Consider the following 22,249-nt stretch of genomic DNA (forward strand, 5'->3'; position numbering starts at 1 on the left):
ATATATATATATATATATATATATATATATATATATATATATATATATATGATGATGATGATGATAAGGCTTTTATTTTTATAAGGTAACAGTGACCGGAAATTATGTATTCTTCACTGCATGTGAGCTCTTGTTGTGAGACACTTGACCGGAAGTGAAGGTGTCTTGCCGTATCAGCTCTAACTTGACAGTTATGTGAAGATGGCGGCTCAGAGTCGCTCTCCGCCGCTGCTTCTGCTCGTCTCCTCACTGTGTCTCTGGAGCTCGGTAACCGTCTTAGGCCTGAAGGCGGCGAACTCCCTGGCCGAGTCGCCCAAACAACCCGATGCCAGAGCCGTCGACCATCCGGAAAATAATGCACCTGTCGCCGCTGCCGCCGGGGCCTCTCAGCCGCGAAGGGCGAGCGGCTGGAAGCTGGCGGAGGAGGCGGCCTGCCGGGAGGACCTGACCCGCCTGTGCCCCAAGCAGACCTGGTCAAACAACCTGGCCGTTCTGGAGTGCCTTCAGGACCGCAGAGAGGTAAGCGGCTGGTGGACGAGTCTGCGGGGATTCACACCGGGAGGTGATGATAAACATGACGGGCATCCGCTGGGTGTGTCGCCCCCGGTTGGTGGTTAAAAGAGACGCCGGCTGTCAACGTGACATCGAGGCAGAGGGGTCCACATACCACCCGCTGCTGGGTTCTGACCCGGACTAAACCGTAAACACACATTCACAAACCAAAAATCTCTGTTTTCCTCAAGAAAACACTCCCCAGCCTCCTAGAGAACAAACTATTCTCTGAAGAATAATATTCTTCATTACCTCTCTCTGCGTCTTAAATCAATTAACCCCCACCTCCAAGAAATAAATGATAATACAATAAGACCTCTGGGTTGTGAACAAGTAATAAGCCACTAAGTGGTTATAAAAAAGATACCGTGTTTTAGCACATTCTAGATGGTTTCACTTCATGTTTAATAGTTTAATAAACCACAAGGAAATATAATGAAGTACAAAAACAAATAAAAAAATGTGCATCCAAAGCTTTAGTTAAAATCTACTAGGCTGATTCTTATATGTATTTTATAGGACAGTATGATCTTAGAGAAGCAAATTATATAATTTTTAGATGATCTGAAATATTTAAAACATACCCAAAACAATCAATTTAGTAATTTTTGTTAAGAGTCAACCACAGATGGGTACAGGCTACTTTTGTGAAAATAACACATTACATTTTACCTTTCCTTTAAACTTGGTCATACTTTCCTGACACTAAGTAACATTTGTAGAACTGGCAGGGTGATTTATGTATGAGTTTATTGGTTACTTTCCTGGAATAGAGGTTGTTTTTGAGATGGCTCACTGGTTACTTTTTTAAAACATGCATTGATTGGTGATTCTTTTCCTATAACTTCGAAGTTACATTTGCAAGATTTAGAGAGCCTGATTGCTGGTTTCTAGCTGTAAAAACTGAAGCTGAGCAATGGCTCTTAATTGTTTTTCTGTAGGTCCAAAAGTAATTGGTTCAGTTTTGTTACTGTTCAGAAAGTTATGGCACATCCACACATTGATTTGTTCTGAGCATCTGTTCAGTGGCTGAATGGGCTCAGAGTCACCTGGTGACAATGTTATGTAGAGCTGAGCATCATCTGCTTAGTTATGGTAGCATGTAGATATTAAAGTTGAAGGGGTCCAGGATTGAACCTTGCTGTATTCTACATACCCAGGATCTTTTTGCTACAACATGACAGTGCTACCACCTGCACCCTGCAGCCAGAGTAATTCATAATAAATGGATATTTGTTAGATTTTAGCATTTGTATGCTTATTATGTCAGTATTTTGTCCAAAATGCTTATATCAATTCACAGACTCACAATGGTTTCAGTATGCTGGTACTGAATGGCAATAGGAGTATAGGTGGAGGAGGAAATGATCCAGAGCCATAAAAGACAGGCTGGTGGTTTAACACACCCATCTTTAGCAGTATATTAACTTCCAAAGAGTCATTTAATAGTTAATAATCTACAAAAAGTGGAAGAGTTTCTTCATTTTTGGTTCTTTTTTCATGGCGTTTTCCATACATGAAGTTTTAGGATCCTGGACTCTGCTCAGCTCTGTCGCTCGCAGTGTCTCTGCCTCAGAAATAATTATTGACTTAGTTAGATTGTAGCTGAGCAGTCATTCAGCTGTCAGGTGACTTAAAGGTCGAAGTCAAAACCAAACATCCTGCCAGCTTTTTTCTTACATGATTAAAAAAAAGTCGTTCCATATTTCTGCTCACGTGCCTTTTGACTGGACTATCATTGGATGGCCTCTGTTGTTTTGATCTTCTCTCTTATCGCTGTAAGCCGATGCTCATCAAACATGGCCGCCGCTTCCTTCTCCATTAGAGGTCAAAGGATTTGCAGTGACCGTTTGTTCCAACTGAGAAAAGCTTTAACATCTCAGCTTTTCCCATTCTTTCACATGGAAACATTATTGTTCCAGTATCTCTATAATTAAATGCATGTTTTCTTGTATACCCTCTGTTGCTTCCGCTGGATTTATTTACTGAGTTGATTGTCTAGATCAGGGGTCTGCGACCTGAAGCTCCAGAACCGAAACTGGACTTTCCACAATTTGGCTAAAATTGTCATAAAATTTGACATTTAAGATACTGAGTCCTGTAGTATTTGCGATGGAGCTTTTGTGGGTTTATTTATAGACTTTGGAGTGAATTTTATATAAGATCTGCACTGCATTTGTGTGTGAGTGAGGATAAGTGGCTTTTTCCTATAGTGCAGATATAAACTGCAAAGCACTTTATGAGCGTGTTTGGAAGGTAAGCACATTTTGAAGCTCTTTGTTTTGTAATGTGAAGTTTTAAAAACATCTGTTTGTTGGGAGGAAGAGGACTATAAAACTATTTCTCTCCATTGCACATTTACTCGAGGGTTGTTATTTTGTGGCAACACAAGGTCTCTGTTTTACTCGACATACAGAGAGAACTGTTACACTGTAAAAAATGTTCTATTCTCTTTCTTTTACAATAAGGCTGCAACTAACGATTGCTTTAGTAATCGATTATTCTCATCATTAATCGGATTAAAAAAGGCACATTATTTTTGTCTAACCACTGGCTTTTTAAAATACAATATTATAGATACATTAAAATATGCTAATAAACAATTCAATGCCTTTTTAAATTAGAAAAGAATTATTTTACTCTCTAAAATGCAGTAACATGGCTTTCCTAGATAGTTTGAAACGAAGGATGCATTTGCAGCTAAAACATGCTTGCAACATGTGAAAAGCTCAGGATTTTCTGTTAGACTTGACAGTACAATTTAGAGCTGATCTGGTGATTATTTCTTTGGATTAACCAAAAATAATTGGATAGAAAAACAATACTAATCAATTTGAAAAAGAATTTAAACTGTCTGAAGCTAAAACTCCCACTAGAACCTATTTACAAACAAAAAGTTTTGATTAATCATGATTAATCATGATTAATCCGATTAATCGTTTCACCCCTACTATACAATGAAGTGAAAATGACAATGATTGGTCACTTTTCTAAGAAACACATTTATAGAGAAGCTGTTTACATTCCTCTCCAACATGGCCGCATATCATGCTAATATTTATAGTAGCGATTTTTCTTTTTAAGAACAAAATAACAAAAAAGGGGATTTTTTTTAAGGCTTATATTAATCTCCATGTTGTCATTCCTTCTTCACCGTCACTCTGCAGCCATTAGCGATCCTGAGATAATTGCTCTGCCTTTAAACCCGCTGTGCCCTCCTGGAGAGACTAATGGCTCCTGTAAATCTGAGAGAGGAAAACCAGAATCAGCAGCAGAGTTTGAGTCGCTGCTCCACGATCTACTGGGACTCCTGACTGACGGCGTCAGAGGAGGTTCTGCTGCTCCAGTCAGGTTTCTGTCAGATCAACGCTTTACTCCGATTCCATCATGTCTCTCACCGTTTTGGCACCTGGCTATTGATTTTTTAATTTTTCATTCCAAGCATATCTTTCCCTCTATGAAACATTTTTAACTTAGAAATGGCTTCATATTTGGGAGATAATTAAGAAAGAAATCAATGTTGGCTGACCTTGATAGAGTTCTGGTTCTGTTTTCTTTATCTGGTCTGGGAAGTTGGAATTTCCTGCGGTCATTGAATGCAGCAGCTCCTGAATCGTTTTCATGGGTTTTTCTAAAACCACCCAGGGTTTAATTAGCTACTGAATAATTAAAGTTGATTAGAGAAACAGTGTGGTGAGTCTGGTTGCCTTGCAGTGTTGGGTCAGATTTTCCTGAGTGGCTGTGTCAGAGCCATGTTTACTGTGATGACAGAAATTAGACTGTGATAAATTATTTCTGATTTTGTTTTTTTAACTTTTACCAGCTGTTTAGCTACTTTTCACCAGCTAGACAGCAAAACAACAATCTTAATCCTGAGTTATATTTCTTTTTTGTGCTGATTTATGGAAGAATTGCCAATGACCATTTCCTTCTCTTTGACATCATAAAACTGAAACAAAAAAGCATAGAATTAACAAACTAACATTGCAAATTTGCTTGTTACATGCTTACTGCAAGCTAGCATAATAATCAATTCATAACTCAAACGTACAAATTTTCACCCAATTTTTATGCAGTTTTTTTCCTTCTCCAAAGTAAAACTTTACAGTTTAACACAGGAACATGGCGGCATCACATTCGGCCATCTTGGATTTTCTACTTCCTCTATTTGGTTTTCTTTTTCAGAGAAACCATAACAATGTTACCAAATAAACACTAACTAAATCCAATGTAACTTGCAAAAGAAAGAACATCGACCGTCTATTACACCTGTACAACTCAACCTGCAGTAAGAAAGTAAATCAATCAAATGCCGGCTTTTATAAAATGGAGGTTTGGAATAAGTTAATTAAATTAAATGTCACATTTTTTAGATAAGTTCCGTCTTTATGTGTGAACCTGTCTGAAAATAATTTTTTCTGCTTTTTGTCCAGGAAATTGAGCTCGCACCCGACTGCAACCATGTGAGTATTTTTCCTAAGTATGCAAACAGTTGATTTACACTTAATAATTAAAGGAAAAGCTGATTGGTCTGCAGATGTGCAGCTTAACCAATCACAACTTTGGATCTATTTGAGGAACCATTGTTGCAGTTTGACTCATTTATATCAATTTAATCCAATCTGTTGTTTTGATGCATTAGATGTAAATACATTATATTTACATCTAATTATGTATTTAAATATCCATTTGAGTAAATATTTACTGAATTGTGCAGTAATGAGTTTGTTTTAAGGTTAGCAGATGGAGTTAAGTGTCCCGCCCTGGAAAGTTTCTTAATGTTGAGATGTTCTCACATCTTAATCGTAGCTTTTCGTTTCGTTTCTCGTGAGTTTTTAATCTTTTTTGCCCTTATTCTGCTCAGCTTCTGTGGAATTACAAACTGAACCTGACCACTGATCCAAAGTTTGAGTCTGTGGCCACGGAGGTCTGCCGGAGCACCATCGCTGAGGTTTGTAGCGTGTTTTTACGAGGCATTTCCTGCCCTGATTCTTTTAGTTTACTCTTCTCATCCCCCTCACCTGCAGATAAAGGAGTGCAATGAGGAGGAGCGAGGGCGCGGATACCTGGTGTCCTGCCTGGTGGATCACAGAGGCAACATCAGCGAGTACCAGTGCAACCAGTACATCACCAAGATCACCGGCATCATCTTCAGCGACTACAGACTCATCTGTGGCTTCATGGATAAATGCAAAGAGGATATAAACAGCCTGCGCTGCGGCAGCATCAACGTAGGACAAAAGGTGAGAGGGAGTGTGTGTCCAGTGCTTTACACTGTAAATATTAACCAAAATAAAGGAAATTTATTTACATTTTTCAATGTAGATAATCTGAAAATCTGTTTTTCTCAAAACTAAAGTTGGTACGTCAGATTATTTTTGTTCCTTTAGTTGAGGTCAGTTTAATGAGGCCACAGTCATTCAGGGTCGATACTGCTGCTTGTTTGGTTAAGGGGTGTCCAAAGTGCGGTCCGGGGGCCATTTGTGGCCCTTACGCTGTCTTTGTGCGGCCCCCAACTGCAATTAAGGAATGATGCCTTTCCAGCACAGGAGGTTTTTTTTTATTTATTTGTAATCAGGGTAAAATTATTATTGCCAATGAAAAATGTTACATACAACACACATCTTTTTATAACCAAGCTTTTATAAACAAAAATGTTTATCCAGAAACTTTTTCTAAAATGTCGACTTTGCTGAACCCAAATCAGTTCCTTCTAATTTATTAAACTTGGCTAAACATAGCAAACGTTTTGAAAGAAAGTGACCCAAATCGTGATATTATACTGAAAATAAATTTGTTCAATTTAGCAAATCCTTTATTTTAATAATATAAACACACAAAAAAATTTACTTATAAATCTACAATGAACAACATTTCTGTCTTCTTCCAAAAAAAAAAAAACTACTTTACTTGGTTTTAGGGTTTTTCCTGAATGCTTCTGACTCAATGATTTTGGCCCATGTCACAGATAGTTTAGACACCCCTGAATGGGGCATTTTCAAGGTTTGGAAAGTTCTTGATTTCTGTATAAAATCCTTGAAATGTCTTCATATTCAAACTGTGCAGCTTTGTGTTAAAGTGTAATCTGTTGTTTGATTAAAAGCCTAAATTTGTTAAACATTAATTACAGCTGAAACCAGATATTTTAATACACCTAATAAAAAAACTTCTGAGCTTTTCTTGTTTTAAGTAAGTTAGAATTATCAAAATTACTTGTATTTGCTAAAAGACAGAAAACTTAGCAGGAACATTTTTTATTTTATTTTTGAATATTTAATATTCCTAATGGCTTAATGATCTGTGGAATTAAAATAAAGATTGTCTTAAATTAAACACAATTACTGTTGTGTTTAATCTCCCAATTACTAGAAATGGGAGATTTTTTTTCTGTTAAATTAGAGTGTTATTCATTTCAAAACCATTTTAAAATGTTTTTATATTTTAGTATTTCTTGTTCTGGGTTCGATTCCCGGCCCCGGTCTTCCCTTGCATGTTCTCCCTGTGCATGCGTGGGTTTTCTCCGGGTACTCCGGTTTCCTCCCACAGTCCAAAAACATTACTGTCAGGTTAATTGGCCTCTCCAAACTGTCCCTAGGTGTGAGTGTGTGTGCATGGTTATTTGTCTCTGTGTTGCCCTGCGACAGACTGGTGGCCTGTCCAGGGTGAACCCGCCTCTCGCCAGGAACGTTAGCTGGAGAGGCACCAGCACCTCCCGACCCCACTAAGGGACAAGGGTGTAAAGAAAATGGATGGAGGTTCCTGCTGTAGAATACTATCACAAGACATTAATAATAATACTAGTAATAAATTATATCTTTTAACACTGTATTGTATTGTTTTTACCTCCAAAGTGCTAAACCTACCTTGAAAATGCTTGAAAAGTTGTTTAACTTTCCTGCATCTCTCCACAGGATGTGCACTCGCAGGGTGAGGTGATCGCCTGCCTGGAGAGGGCGCTGGTGAGGCAGGCGGAGCAGCAGGAGCGAGTCCATCCGATCAAAGAAGAGTGTCAGAAAGCGATCCTGCGGGTGGCGGAGCTGTCGTCTGATGACTTTCACCTCGACAGGCACCTTTTCTTCGCCTGCCGAGATGACCGGGAGAGGTTCTGCCAGAACGTACGGAGACTCTCAGAGAACAACCAGTGGAAATTAATCAAGTTTTCACTTTTAAAACAGTAAATTTCTATTTCTGCACAGGTCCAGGCAGGAGAAGGGAAGGTCTACAAGTGTCTGTTCAACCATAAGTTTGAGGAAGCCATGTCCGAAAAGGTATTCAGAGAGTCGGTGGATTGTTGCTGACTGGGGATGCAAACAATTAATGGCTTATTAGATAAAAATTTGTTCCAACTGATCAACTAATAATGTCCGCTTAGATCACAGGAGTCCAAAGTTGGTCCTGGAGGGCCGGCATCCTGCGTGTTTTAGTTCTCTCTCTGGTTCAACGCACCTGGATCAAATAATGGCTCATTAGAAGGCCAAAGGATAACATTGACTTGCTGAGGAGGTTGTTACCACCACCAGGGAGAGAACTAAAACATGCAGGATGCCGGGCCTCCAGGACCGACTTTGGACACCATTTAGACTTTATAAATAAACACTCAAAAAGCTCCTTAACGCATAGCTCTCATGCGACGTCACACTTCCAGGAATTTTGCAACTGACAGCCATCTTGGTAGGCAGTTGCTATGGAGTTGCTATGACAACAATAAACAAGAGAAAAGCTTAGAACTATTTCTTGCCTTGTTCAATAAGTAAATTACAACTACTTGAGTTCTCTACCCACATCTGTGTAATACTAAGATAAATATCAGTGATAATTATTGTAGTACTTACTGCCAAAAAATACTGCCGAAATAGCAAAATTAGCTTCACTAATGTAGCTTTGATCTGTTAGCGAAGACGGACATGTAGCTTGTGTGTTTGTTACTACATGAACTTATTCTGCCAGTCACCAGATCCTTGTTATTCACGAGAAGAGTTTGTACATCTTTTACAAATTCGTTGAAACATTGTTTATATCCACAGATTTCAGGCTATGAAGCTCCTCCATTTTGTAAACCTCTTCCTGTTCACTAAGTAGTGAACTATGTCATTATGAGGAGTTCAGAAAATTATGATTGTGTGTTTATAATGCGTTTAACACAAACGCTTACTAATCGATAACTTTGCTGACCCATACGTCATGAATCATACTGTTGTCCTCATGTTCCTCTCACCAGTGCAGAGACGCCCTGACGACCCGACAGAAGCTGATCTCCCAGGATTACAGAGTCAGCTACTCTTTGGCGAAAGCCTGCAAGCTGGACCTGAGGAAGCAGCGCTGCAGCCTGGATAGCAGCCTGCCGCGCGCCCGCGAGGCGCGGCTGTCCTACCTGCTGCTGTGCCTGGAGGCTGCGGTGCACCGAGGTGAGAGCATGACGACCCGACAGCTTCCCCTCCTTCGCTGTTTGACTCCATCCAGCTGTTTCCTGGATGGAGAATCCCACAGTGTGATCAGGGATCATACGGATGCTTGAAATCCTTGAAAATTCTTCAATTTCAATTAAAAAGTGCTTGATTTCTGTACCAGGTCCTTGAAAGTGCTTCATATTCAGACCTTGCATTTTTGTAATAAAGGTCAATCTAACGCAAATTTTAAAAGTATTTACAGTTGAAACCAGATATTTATAGTAATTAAAAGGCAAATACACATTTTTGTTCCAACTGTCAGACCTGATGTGTTTTGTTTTAGGTCAGATAGAATCACCAAATTTATTTCCATTTGCTAAATCGGTGTTTCCCAACCCTGGTCTTCAAGGCACACTGCCCTGCATGTTTTAGGTATTTCCTTACTTCAGTCCAGCTGATTTCAATCGATGACTGATTAACAGGCGTTTGCTGAACTGCAGTCAGTTGAATTAGGCACATGAAAGCAGGGAAACCTCTAAAACATGTAGGACAGTGAGCCTTGAGGACCAGGGTTGGGAAACACTGCGCTAAATGCAAACAGAAATAAATATCAGCAGCAGGACATTCAAACAACGCAAACAACCAGATCTATTGAATTGCTTCTAGATAAATATATTGATGCTTTTTTCCTCCTTAAATAACTTTTTTCTCTAACTTTAAGATGTTTTTTTCTGTTAAAATTATTTTCTAATGTTATGATCATATTTCTCAAAAGAATAATTATCTTAGCCTGACCCTAATACTCCATAGTACAACTCACAGAAGGGACGTCCGAAATAAGAGCTACTTTTTGAAAATATTTTATGTAATTTGTAAAAGTGAGGCAGAAAATATGATATTTTATGAGTAAACCAGGTGAAAATGGAAACATTCAAATAGTTTTCTAGGCGCTGTGTCTCTAATGGGTGGAAATAAGCTCAACCTGAAAAACATCGTCTCTCTGCGTGTTTTGGTTGTTTTTATCAGGATATATTCTGATCTGTTTTTGTTGTGCAGGCCGTCCGGTGAGCGGCGAGTGTCAGGGGGAGATGCTGGACTTCCGGCGGATGCTGATGGAGGATTTCTCCTTGAGCCCAGAGATCGTCCTTCACTGCCGGACGGAGATCGAGGCCCAGTGCTCCGGTTTGCACCGGAAGGGCCGGACACTGCACTGCTTGATGCGACTCGGCCGAGGCGACCGCAGCAGCGCCGTCGACGGCGTCTGCCAGAGCGCGGTAAGAACACGGCAAATAAGAAATTATTATTTCTGGCTCTTCTAATTTTGTGTTTTGCCACAGCTGCAAACTCTGATCCAGTCTGCGGATCCTGGAGCCGATTACCGGATCGACCGAGCGCTGAACGAAGCCTGTGAATCCGTCATCCAGACCGCCTGCAAGCACATCCGCAGCGGAGACCCAATGTGAGCAACTTATGTCAAAGTTTAGAAGGAGGGATTGTGTCAAATCTACTTTTTTAAGCTGTGCGTCCTGTTACAATGTTAAAAAACATTTAATTATTTAATGCTTGTTTGAGGAATCCTTTAATTCTTATCTAAAGTAAATGGTATATACATTATTTTTATAACTGAAGGTGACACAGTTGTCATAACCTCTGTTAGTCGATGTTTTTTTTACAACCACCTCAGCTGACCAAGTGCTTCACAGCAATCACAGGTAGATAAATGATAACAAGAAATAAAACTAAGTTTGATAAAAAAAAAAAAAATAATAAAAATTGCAAGTAAAATACAAAAAAAAAACTAATTTCAGTTGCAGCAATTTTCCAAAAACTTGAATTAATTAAGTATTAATTTTCCCTCCTTTTTTAATATATATATACTTTTTTGTATTAAATGCGATCTTGTAGAGTCTGATATGGAACGTTTTGAGTTGTTTCTGGCTCAGTGTTTGACAGGTTTGTGCTTTGCAGGATCCTCTCCTGCCTGATGGAGCATCTGTACACAGAGAAGATGGTGGGCGACTGTGAGCATCGCCTGCTGGAGCTGCAGTATTTCATATCCAGAGACTGGAAGTGAGTTGGTTCTTAGCTGCATCGTAGGGAGGATGCAACGCCTTAACCAGACCCTCCAGAAACCTCTGATGACAACTATTAATACAAATTCACTCACAACCTTTTTGGAAATTTGACCAACATTTTCTGTATTTCCTTCTTTTCTGGCCAATCCCTTTTGCCTAATTTAACTTCCTGTTAGCTAACTGATGATCCGTTAATCCATGCCAGTATTTCATATAAAGCTTGTTAACAAGAATACTAATGTTGTTGCTGCATATTACATATTCTATTGCTGGGTAGATAAATCCAGGATTAAAGCCCTTTTTTTGAAGGACAATTTTCTTTACAGAATTATTTTTTTTATTTGTAGTTTCAGTTATTTTGTTTGTTTACATTTGATATTGAGTTTTAACTGCTTATTAGAATTTAAAGTTTATTGATCTCTAAGAATGTCTTTTTGGATTATTATTCCCTTATTACCATTATGTTCTTGAAAACGCTGTCAAACTAACAATATTATCGTTTATTGCAACAACTTCTGAGACAATTTATCGTCCAGAAAAATTTGTTACACTAATCGGCCCAATTTGGATCTTTTCCCCCCTAACAGAATCCGATCGGTGGCGCTTCCATATGTGGAACCAAATGGGATAAGATAGCTGATGGGCCCGTTTCCTTATATTTTGTGTTTTCTGCAGATTGGACCCGATCCTGTACAGGAAGTGTCAGGGCGACGCGGCCCGACTCTGCCACACCCTCGGCTGGAACGAGACGAGCGAGCTGATGCCACCAGGCGCCGTTTTCTCCTGCCTGTACCGCCACGCTTACCGCACAGAGGAGCAGGGTCGCCGGGTAACAGCAACACTCTGTGACGTCCAAACAGACGCAGCTTTACTGCGACTCAGCAGTTCTGGGTGATAATTTTAGAACTTATGTCTTTAAATGTGACAGGTGAGACCAGATGAGCAGGTAAGAGCTATCCAGTCTCGGCCAAAATCAGGTGAAGGGTTAAAATAATCTGACTTTCAATCTGTCTGATGAATAAAAACGCCAATCTGGATTTTTTTTTTAGCTTTATTACATTTTTAATAAATTATGAACCACAAACAGTTGAAACCAGAAGTTTACATACAAAAATAAGAGAACAAACTTTTTTTTTCTTCTCTTTTTATAGGTTAATTAGTTTTACCAAAATTATTCTTATTTGCTAAATGCCAGGAAATGTAACAAGAAGATTTTTGGACATCCATGTGTTCCGTATCAGAGATACTTATGACTGTACAGACTGGATTAAACCTTTTGGCTTCCCTTCCTTAAGCTTTTCACAGCAGTTTCCTGGAGTTCTGGTCCATTCCTCCCGACAGAACCGGTCTCACTGGGTCAGGTTTGCAATCTGCTACAACTTCTCTATAGAAATGAGATCAGGACTTTGTGACGGCCAGAACACCGACTTTATTCTCCTTAATCCACTTTTTAACCACTTTGGCTGGATGTTGAGGGTTATTGACCATCTGGAGCTTTTGCTTCCTGGCTGATGTTTTTAATATTTTCTCATGATGCCATCTAGTTTATTAACCAGTTCCTCCTGCAGCTAAACAGCCCCACAACATGATAAGGTTTCCCTCAGAGTATCAGCAGCCTGGCGGGCCTCCAGGCTTTACTCCCCCAAGAATAGTTTGGTCTTTAACTTCAGACAGTGAGGAAAAAAATATTTGTCTTTGTATTCTGTGTATGTAAACTTCTGGTTTGTACTGTAAATGACGCAATACTCCTTTACAATTAATTGTGTTTGCATTTGATTGAATATCAACCCAATTAAAAGTTTGTACATTTTCTGAGGGTTTCTATTTTAACAGTTTTGCAGCTAAACAGAAAAATGAATTAATACATTTGCAAAGCCGATTGCATCGCCTTTTAATTTCAAACTGCATGCAAACATGGAGCTAACGAGCTAAAAGCTTAAGTTCTGCTCTGGAGCAGTGTGCAAGCATTTAGTGAAAACTAATTTTATGCTAACTGGAGCTTTGGAAAATGGCATCACATTCTCAAAGATCAGAGCTGTTTGCAACATGCATGTTGTGTTAAAACAACATCTGCAGAAGGTTGGTGGTAATCTGATGGGAAGGGGAAGGGGGTTTCTAACACTACAACATGGCTGCCAGGAAGAAAGAATTGAGCAAATTGTCTGTGTAACTTTGAAAGTTGGTTTCAAAGGTGGTTTTGTTTAAAATGGGCCAAATAAATCAAACCGAATCACCGGCTGAGGTTAAAAGCAGGTAGACGCTTTGAACCGGCTCAGTGAAATTATTCCTGATTAAAAACAAATTAATTAAATCTAGAGATGTGCCAATCTGATATTAATATCTGTATCAGTCTCAATATTTTAAAAAATTAGATCTGGTATCAGTCTAAGTCTATGCTTTGTGCTCTGAGCGAGATCATGCTTTATTATTTATTTTATTTTTATATTCCTAATTGCACTTTCTGAACCATTTGACAGGTTTGTTATAGTTTATTTTTACATTTTACCAAGAACCTGTTTTGTCATTTTCAGTTTCTTTGTTATTTATCTTACATTGGCTGATTTACTGCTAATTACACTGACTGAACAAATTACAGTTGTTTTTACATGTTTGACCAAACGTGTGACGTTATTGGTGTATTTAATGTGCTGTACTGGTTCAAATTATCAAATTAATTTGTAATTCTGTACATTTATGCCTCTGCTTAGAAAAATTGAATACCTGATAACAGTTTATATTAATAAGAGTTAAAAGGAGAGCAGCTTGTGTTTGAAAGCAGAAGGAAATCTGCAGTGACGTCAGAGAAGCAACGGTTGCTGCCCGTCAGTTCAGGAAAAGCTTAACGGAAAATATTTACAGGCTTTTCTGCAGAAAGAGTAAAAATTTAAGATCATAACTCTGTCAAGCATGGTGGTGGAGGGCTGATGCTTTGGGCTTGTGAGGAACGTCTGCAGCAGGTTTTTATGTTTGTCTTCTCTCACTCTGTGTGTGTGTGTGTGTGTGTGTGTGTGTGTGTGTGTGTGTGTGTGTGTGTGTGTGTGTGTGTGTGTTTTTGCAGTTGTCTCGGGACTGTAAAGTGGAGGTTCAGCGGATTCTCCACCAGAGGGCGCTGGACGTGAAGCTGGACCCAGAGCTGCAGAAGCGCTGCATGACCGACCTGGGCAAGTGGTGCAGCGACAAGACGGACACGGGACAGGTAAGACGCACCTGAACCGGGACTGATTGAGCTATAACATGGCACATACACAATACCGCTCCTTTAAAAGCTACTAGCATGTCGTCTGATAAAGAAATACTCAATTATAATAAACTAAAAGGTTATTAAAATGGTGAGACAGCAGGATTAAGGGGAAGGATTGTCATTTATTCACGCTCAATGCTACATGTTAGTGTAAGGTCTATGATGACAGGACTGTGAATGTTTTGAGTAAAACCATTTGATTTTAACACCTGAAGGTAACAAAGTTACATGATTGTGCTATAAAATGGTATTCTGTTCCTAGAAGACTCATAATATTTTCCCTTTAAAAGGTTAAATGATGCATTTTGATTGATTGCAGGTAGAAAAATCCTACCAGAAAGTAAAATGAATCTTTTTGGAACCTGTTTTTGTTTGCGTTTAGGAGCTGGAGTGTCTGCAGGAGCATTTGGAGGACCTGGTGTCCAGCTGCAGGGAGGTTGTCGGCAACCTGACGGAGCTGGAGTCAGAGGTCAGAGTTCACATCATGTATTTTATGAAGCAAACCAGTGGAAGCAGCTGGACAGACGTAAACCTGTGTGTGTGTTTCAGGACATCCAGATTGACGCCCTACTGATCAGAGCCTGTGAGCCCATCATCCAGGCCCACTGCCACGTGAGGCGACCACACAGCCAATCACAGCTCATCGGTTTTACCTGTAAAACACTCACCTGTTGTTATGGTTATTTATGTTCAGGACGTGGCTGACAACCAGATCGATACCGGAGATCTGATGGAGTGTTTGGTCCAGAATAAACACCAGAAAGACATGAACGAAAAGTGTGCGGTCGGCGTCACACACTTCCAGTTGGTCAGTCTAAACCGCATTCCTATGTATTATTATTCAATATTTCCTATATTTATCGATTCGTCTTGCTCATAAATTTCATTCAGGGTTTGTACAGATGCTTGAAATCCTTCAGTTTCAATTTAATGTTTTCAAGGATTGGAACGTTTGTAGTTTTGTAATTAAGTGAAATCTAATGTTTGATAAAAAGCCTAAATTTGTAAAACATTATTTACATTATTTTCCATACACCTAATAAAACAGACATTTATTTCTCACTGTCTGAAGTTAATTCAGACCAAATTTTACTTGTTTTATGTCAAAATTACCAAAAAATAATCTCTATTTGATAAAAGCCAGAAAATGTAACAAGAACATTAATGAGAGATTATTTTGTAACTTTTTTGTATATTTGATCATTTAATTTGAGCAGGAAGGTAATTTACCTTTACAGGATTAGTTTGGATTGTTTCAATATAATTAATATTTATTATTGATGTGTGTAATTGAAATAAAAGTTCTCATATTTTGTATGTTAATCAACGTTATTGAAATTGGGGAAATTTTAGCAAAATGTGTGTTTTGTTCTTGGACCAGTCAGGTGTGTTGGATGTGTGTGAGGAAAACATTTCAAAACGTAAAATGTTGTTTTATTTTAATTCCTAGAAAGTAGAAAACTATCACAAGATATTATTAATAACAGTAATAAATTATATAAAATAATGAGTTGGTTTTATCTGCTGAGTGTTGTACTGGAAAGGTTTAAAAACTTTTCTTAAAATGGTTTAATTTTACTGTTGGAAAAGTGCATGAACTCGTTCATTAATTAAGTCTAACTTATTAACTTTTCATTTGTCTAATTTTAGATTCAGATGAAGGACTTCCGCTTTTCGTACAAGTTCAAGATGGCCTGCAAGGAGGACGTTCTGCGCCTGTGTCCCAACATTAAAAAGAAGTGAGAGGAAAACATGCAGCTTCACAACTCATAGTAACCATACAGACACATAAATATATATACTGTGTCTGTATTTATACTGGAAATAACCCTTCTTCATGTTTTACTGCAGGGCTCCAGCAAACGATTTTATTAATTGATTATTCTGATGGTTAATCAATTAATTGGATAAAAAATTGTCACATTCTACAGATGTTTTTATGCACTTAAGCCCTTTTGTATAATATTAGAAATACATTAAAATATGCAAATAAACAATTAAATACCTTTTTTAAATAAGAAAATAAACATTTTGCCTGCTCTGTTCTTAGTTTTGAAATATGCAGTGTCATTTATCTGTCCTGTGTAAACATAGCATGCAGATTCTGGTATTTATTTTAAATAAAAATGCAACATAACATGACATAGAAGCTGAGAAAAGCCTTTATATCTGCTTCTCAGACCACCGTTTAAGTCTCCGTGTCCTTGCAGGGTGGACGTTGTAATTTGTCTCAGCACCACAGTGAGGAACGACACGCTGCAGGAGGTCAGAGACCAGCGAGTGTCTCTGAAATGTCGCAAGCAGCTGCGGGTGGAGGAGTTGGAGATGGTAAACACAAAAACCAGGCCGAACCGACCTGCTGTCACCTTCATTTCTATCCAACCAGAAAGGAAGTCTCTGTTCGAGCTTTAATCTGTGGATATTTGCAGTTTCACTAGAAGGTTGCAGGGCTGGGCGATGTGGTTAAAATATAAAATCTGTTTTATTTTATACTAGCTCCGATTTCTTTTCTAAAAATGACAGAAAATATTGTCAAAAGTGACTTATTTCAATCTTTCATTATGCGAGTTGAACAATGAAGTATTAGGGCCAAACTACAAGAATTTTTGTTTAATTACGAGAATTTAGTCACAATATTAGCAGCATAAACACACAATTTTACCAAAAAAAAAAAAACATTTTAAAATGACAAAAAATGTAATTTTAATTAGAAAAAAAGCCTGGATAGACCAACTCGGTCTGTCTGATTCTTTTTCAAAATAGACAGTTGTTCTACAAACGTTTCAAAATACCGCAGTTGGTAATAATTTGACGCTGTTTTAAAAGTTGAAATATTTCCTTATCTGTAAAAACCAAAGTATAACTTCACAAGATGCTCAACGTGCCTCATTTTATTTTTGTTTCATGTTGGAGTTTTCATAAAATTACTACTTTATTCTTCTAATATTGTGACTTTAATCATCCAATAAATAAAAAAATCTTAGCTTGAATCTAATATTCTGTCGTAGAGTTGACCTACATTCAAAGTCCAGATAAAAAGAAGCGGTAAAACACACTTGTCAAGCAAGATGGCCGCCATTCTGAACAATGGAAACCCAATTAGAACATAGGTAAAAAAAAGTATATAAATAAAAAATTACAGTCTTAAAAAAAAGAATTTATTGATAAAACTGATTGATTACTCAGCCCTAAAAGGTTAAACACACATCATTAGCATGGATGTTAGCTTGTTTTATGCAGTAAAAAACAGAACTTGGATCATTTTTGGACCATTATTTTGTGCGCCTGATGAGGTAATTTTTAGATATTAAACGGTTGATGTGTTGATCAGTTACATGAGCAGCATTTTTACTCTTGGTTGGCTACTTTTTACTTTTGCCTTGTAAAAGTAAAAATGTAAATAATTTGTTCATTCTGACTCAGTCTGAAGACATCCGGCTGGAACCGGAGCTGTACGAACCCTGCAAGTCCGACATCAGCCGCCTGTGTCCCAACGTGGTGTTCGGGAACGCTCAGGTAACATTTCCAGAACACTGCATGTCTCTTTGTTAACATGTCTGACCTCTGACCTCTCAGCCATGTCTTCCCAGATGATCGAGTGTCTGAAGGAGCAGAAGAAGCAGCTGAGTCAGCGCTGCCACCAGCGGATCTTCAAGCTGCAGGAGGTGGAGATGAGCGACCCAGAGCTCGACTACCAGCTCATGAGAGTCTGCAAGCAGATGATCAAGGTGAGCTGAACATGGGCAGGAAATGATGTCACAATGATGTCAACATAATCAGAGTCGGGCAGTAACTAGTTACATTTACTCAATTACATTTAATTCAGTAACGTTTTTGAAAAAAATAAAAAACTCTTAGGAGTATTTTTACATTTTACTTTTACTTCAGTAATTTCATTATGAAGTATTTCTGCTCTTACTTGAGTAAAGTTTCTGGATTTTCTACCCACTGGATGAAAAACAAGCATGTTTTAACCAAAAATCCACCAGACACCTGCAGGTTTTTTTTAAGTTTCTAAGTTTTTTTATTGAAAGAAACTGATTTGGAAAAAAAATAAAAAAAATTTTACCTGATTTTATTTATTTACTATTACTTATATAAATTAGTCATTTTTGATCCATCTGATGATATAATTTGTACATATTAAATGAGTTTTCTCTTGTATGAAAATGGCCAACCGACTTTCCATAACATTGACCCGATGTGCAAAATGTTTCATAATAGCCTTAATAAAAACAATCATTAAATTTTAACATTTTATGTCAGCTGTGTTAAATGCTGACTGAACAAATTAAACTTAGATTTATAAAATATAACAAAACTACAACCTGCTATATAGAAAAACGATGAAAAGAATAAACTGTGAAATAATTGATTCCCCCATGAACTGCGAGGTATTCATATAGAAATACAGTCTGTGGTTTCTCTAGAATGAATATTAAAACTGAGATCCATGAAGTGAATTAACTCATCGCAGCGGTCAAGATCCGCTAATAAAGATGACCAGCGGTTATTTTTGGCGCCATGTTTTTCACCATCATGTTACTTTTTCTCTGTTTTTCTGTCATTTTCACCGTCGTAGTACATCAGTCATTTTTAGCTGAGAGGTTGCCGCTACTCCGTCATTCAGCTCGGCTGAATAAAGCGCTGTAGAGATGAAAAATTAGCTTAATTAGCTTATCGAGTGTTTATATTTCAAAACAGAATCGCGTAAAGACCATTTACATCCCACTCCGGACTCCTTTTGGACCGTCTCTCTTTACCGTTCTGGCGTGGCCGCCATCTTTGATTCTTGTCTCATCGGCTCCGCTAATAAAGATGACTAGCGGCGCCCTCTGTTGGATGGCGGCCAAACTACAACATTGAAAAAAAGTTAAGCAGACGTTATTAGTTAATCGATGGGAATTAATTTTGATCTAATAGCCCATGTATTAACAATTAATCATAAGATAATTAATTGTTTGCATTTAGATAGCAAAAATTCCAAGAAAAAACACAGAGCTTTGTGATTATAGCGTGAAAAAACTTTAGACATGTTAGTGTTTTAGTATTTCTGAAGAAATGTCGTCCCTCCTGCAGCGTTTCTGCACTGAAGCGGATGCCAGGAACGTCCTGCAGTGCCTGAAGCAGAACAAGAACAGCGAGTTGATGGATCCCAAGTGTAAGCAGATGATCACTAAGAGGCAGATCACCCAGAACACTGGTAAGCTCACTGAAATATGCGTCTATAAGTCAGACTGGAGTGTTCTCCATTTCACTTTTGGTCCTTCTGCAGACTACAGACTGAACCCGGTGCTGAGGAAAGCCTGCCGAGCCGACATCCCCAAGTTCTGCCAGTCCATCCTGAACAAAGCCAGCGAGGACAGCGAGCTGGAGGGTCAGATCATCGCCTGCCTCAAACTCAAATACGCCGACCAGGTTTGAGCCTGACTCACCACTTCAGAAATGACTCAGCAGAAAAAAATTCACATGTCTGATGCTGTTATCCTGTGATTCTGGTTCGGTTCTGGTCCAGAGGTTGTCTCCAGATTGTGAAGACCAGATCAGGGTGATTCTCCAGGAGTCGGCGCTTGACTACAGATTGGACCCACAGCTGCAGATGCACTGCTCAGACGAGGTTAAACTGTTGCATCACAGTATTATTGATTATTTTAGTACAAAAACACAACTTCTTGGTCTAGTTTCTAGTGTAAATACCTCAGTACACTTGAAATAGGACAAAACTAACAACTTTTCAGCAAGAAATACCTTGTTTTATATCAGTAATTCCTTAATATTGATGAAAAAGTTCTAGTTCCACTGGCAGACTATTTCACTTAAAACATGACATTTTAAAGGTGAAACGAAGCCGATTTTCCACGTTTTTCTCCTGCAGATCTCCAGATTGTGCGCAGAGGAGGCGGCTGCTCAGGAGCAAACCGGCCAGGTGGAGGAATGTCTGAAAGCAAACCTGCTGAAGATCAAACAGGAAGTCTGCAAAAAGGTGAACCACCGCAGCAAAGTCAGTCTGTCAGAACATTTTCTAATCAGCTTGATTCGCAGGAGGTGCTGAACATGCTGAAGGAGAGCAAGGCGGACATATTTGTTGACCCGGTTCTCCACACGGCCTGCGCCCTGGACCTCAAACACCACTGCGCCGCCATCACGCCCGGCAGGGGGCGACGTGGGTGATTTTTATTCTGTCTTTACGCACAATGTTCTCCATTTTAATAGAAGCGTCTGTTTTTCAGAGATGTCGTGTCTGATGGAGGCGCTGCAGGATAAGAGGATCCGACTGCAACCCGAGTGCAAGAAGAGACTCCAAGACCGCATCGACATGTGGAGCTACGCCGCCAAGGTAATGGCGCCGCTTTCACACGGGAACCAGAGAGAAAAACTCTGGAGGAGAATCTGACGACAGGACAACCGAGGTTCACACAGCAGAAACATTTCAAAGCCTGAAACCAGCAGCCGATAAAGAGGAAATAAAACACGCTGAGGGAACGTGCAGCCATTTCAGATGTTCTGTTCTGGCAAAAATAAGCTGGAAAAATTTTGCAACTTTTTTGAAAAATTTTGTATTTTATTTTATTTTAGGCTGCAAGAATCCAAAAAATATCACAACAGACTGGAAGGATTGCTTAGCTGCTCACTGAAACCAGTTTAGTTTAAAAAGTTAAATTACAGCATTTTGGAGACAAAAACATGAATGAGTAATTTATTTACTTATAGGCCTGTTGCAATAAGCAATAAATCAATTAATCGCATGAAAACGAGCTCAATCATTTCATTTACAGGATTCTGAGGGTTTTGCGAATTTTGAACTTTTCAAATTTTTTCTAGAAAATTTCTGACATTAAAATCAACCTTTTTTTTTTCAATCAAATTTTTGACATTTTAAAGTCATTTTAAAATGTACTCCTTTTTAAATTTTCTATCTACACTGGCCCTAGTACGGCGTGGTATAAATGAGACTTGCTGAAACCTTCGGCTACCTGTTAAAACGTTGCCATTTCCTCTGTGGCCTGCAGGTGGCGCCAGCTGAGGGCTTCTCGGACCTGGCCGTGCAGGTGATGACGTCGCCCTCTAAGAACTACATCCTGCTGATGATGGCGCTGAGCGTGTGCGTCCTGTTCGTGGTGGGGCTGCTGTGCGGCCGCATCACCAAGCGAGTGACCCGGGAGCTGAAGGACCGGTAGAACCGACTGCTCTTCCTCCTCTTCCTCTTCCTCCGTCTCCCTCAGCTGCCGCTAACAGTGCCAACGCCACATCCCAACCCGCTCTCCTCTGTAGAAAACCAAATGCTTGAGCCTCCGTTTGGACTTCTCTGAACGCCTGGTGTGGCTTTTTGGAGACAAAGCCGCCCCGTTTATTTAAACTCCTCCATGAACGCTGTTGCCGTGACGACGGACTGCTGCTGCTGGGCTGTTTCCAGACGGTTCTGATTTATGATGATTTATTTTGGGACTTTTATCGCAGCTGCTGCGTAATTGGCGTTTGAAGTAAATCTCATCGGTTAAGAATCAGAGACTCCGAGTCGGCCTTCATGAACGTCGCTCCGTTTAATCTAATACAAACATCAACTTCACTGCACTTTTTTACTTCAGTGTCTAATTTATTGAGAGGGATCTGATGACGGCGTAATGGGGCCATTTTACGTACATAAAAGGAATACGTTTCTGCAAAAAAATCTAAAATTTTGAAATTAATCTCAGAAATGTTCCAGAAAAATATGGAAAGTCTCAAAAGTTGAAAGTTTTTTTTTATTTACATTTGAAATTCAGAAAATTTCCCTGCTTTTCTTCTTAAAAATTTCTAAGATTAATCTAAAAATGAATCGCTAGCAAATGTTTGACTTTTCAAATTAATACCCAAAGGTAAAAAATGTTCACCTTTTGAAATTCAGATATTTCCTTATTTTTTTTATTGAAAATTTCTGAGATTGATCTCAAAATTTCTGTTTTTTTCTAACAAATTTTTAATTTTTGAAACTCAAACTATCACTTGTCTTCTAG

The 22,249-nt window shown here is 38.8% G+C and overlaps 1 protein-coding gene and 1 long non-coding RNA gene across 3 annotated transcripts; one reads left to right on the forward strand and one right to left on the reverse strand.

The window, feature by feature from the left end:
- Positions 1 to 155: 155 nt before the first annotated feature.
- LOC106953209 (Golgi apparatus protein 1-like) lies at positions 156 to 21,863 on the forward strand. Of its 2 annotated transcripts, XM_015041810.1 has the most exons (27): positions 156 to 519; positions 4,986 to 5,015; positions 5,417 to 5,503; positions 5,580 to 5,795; positions 7,464 to 7,667; positions 7,749 to 7,820; positions 8,771 to 8,957; positions 9,996 to 10,213; positions 10,277 to 10,398; positions 10,908 to 11,009; positions 11,690 to 11,843; positions 11,943 to 11,960; positions 14,073 to 14,210; positions 14,638 to 14,724; positions 14,805 to 14,867; positions 14,950 to 15,063; positions 15,906 to 15,994; positions 16,466 to 16,583; positions 17,679 to 17,771; positions 17,846 to 17,983; positions 19,335 to 19,458; positions 19,531 to 19,673; positions 19,771 to 19,872; positions 20,131 to 20,238; positions 20,298 to 20,418; positions 20,486 to 20,592; positions 21,266 to 21,863. In XM_015041810.1, the coding sequence occupies exons 1-27, from the start codon at positions 202 to 204 to the stop codon at positions 21,431 to 21,433; spliced, it is 3,441 nt and encodes a 1,146-aa protein (XP_014897296.1). In that variant the 5' UTR covers positions 156 to 201; the 3' UTR covers positions 21,434 to 21,863. The 2 variants fall into 2 exon arrangements, with proteins under 2 accessions (XP_014897296.1, XP_014897297.1); XM_015041811.1 differs by lacking the exon at positions 11,943 to 11,960.
- Positions 2,495 to 4,973, reverse strand: LOC106953210 (uncharacterized). The gene is made up of 2 exons (XR_001426157.1): positions 3,707 to 4,973; positions 2,495 to 2,610 (listed from the first exon to the last, which is right to left on the reverse strand). It is a non-coding gene; the product is annotated as an uncharacterized LOC106953210 (long non-coding RNA).
- Positions 21,864 to 22,249: the final 386 nt, after the last annotated feature.

Source organism: Poecilia latipinna, unplaced genomic scaffold (assembly GCF_001443285.1).
Source record: "Poecilia latipinna isolate Pla-1442-1.1 unplaced genomic scaffold, P_latipinna-1.0 Scaffold569, whole genome shotgun sequence".
NCBI lineage: Eukaryota > Metazoa > Chordata > Actinopteri > Cyprinodontiformes > Poeciliidae > Poecilia > Poecilia latipinna.

Coding starts and splice junctions, on each gene's coding strand:
- LOC106953209 (XM_015041810.1), top strand. CDS start 202: ATGGCGGCTCAGAGTCGCTCTCCGCCGCTGCTTCTGCTCGTCTCCTCA. Junction 14,868..14,949: donor TCATCCAGGCCCACTGCCAC/GTGAGGCGACCA, acceptor ATTTATGTTCAG/GACGTGGCTGACAACCAGAT. Junction 19,459..19,530: donor GCAGATCACCCAGAACACTG/GTAAGCTCACTG, acceptor GTCCTTCTGCAG/ACTACAGACTGAACCCGGTG.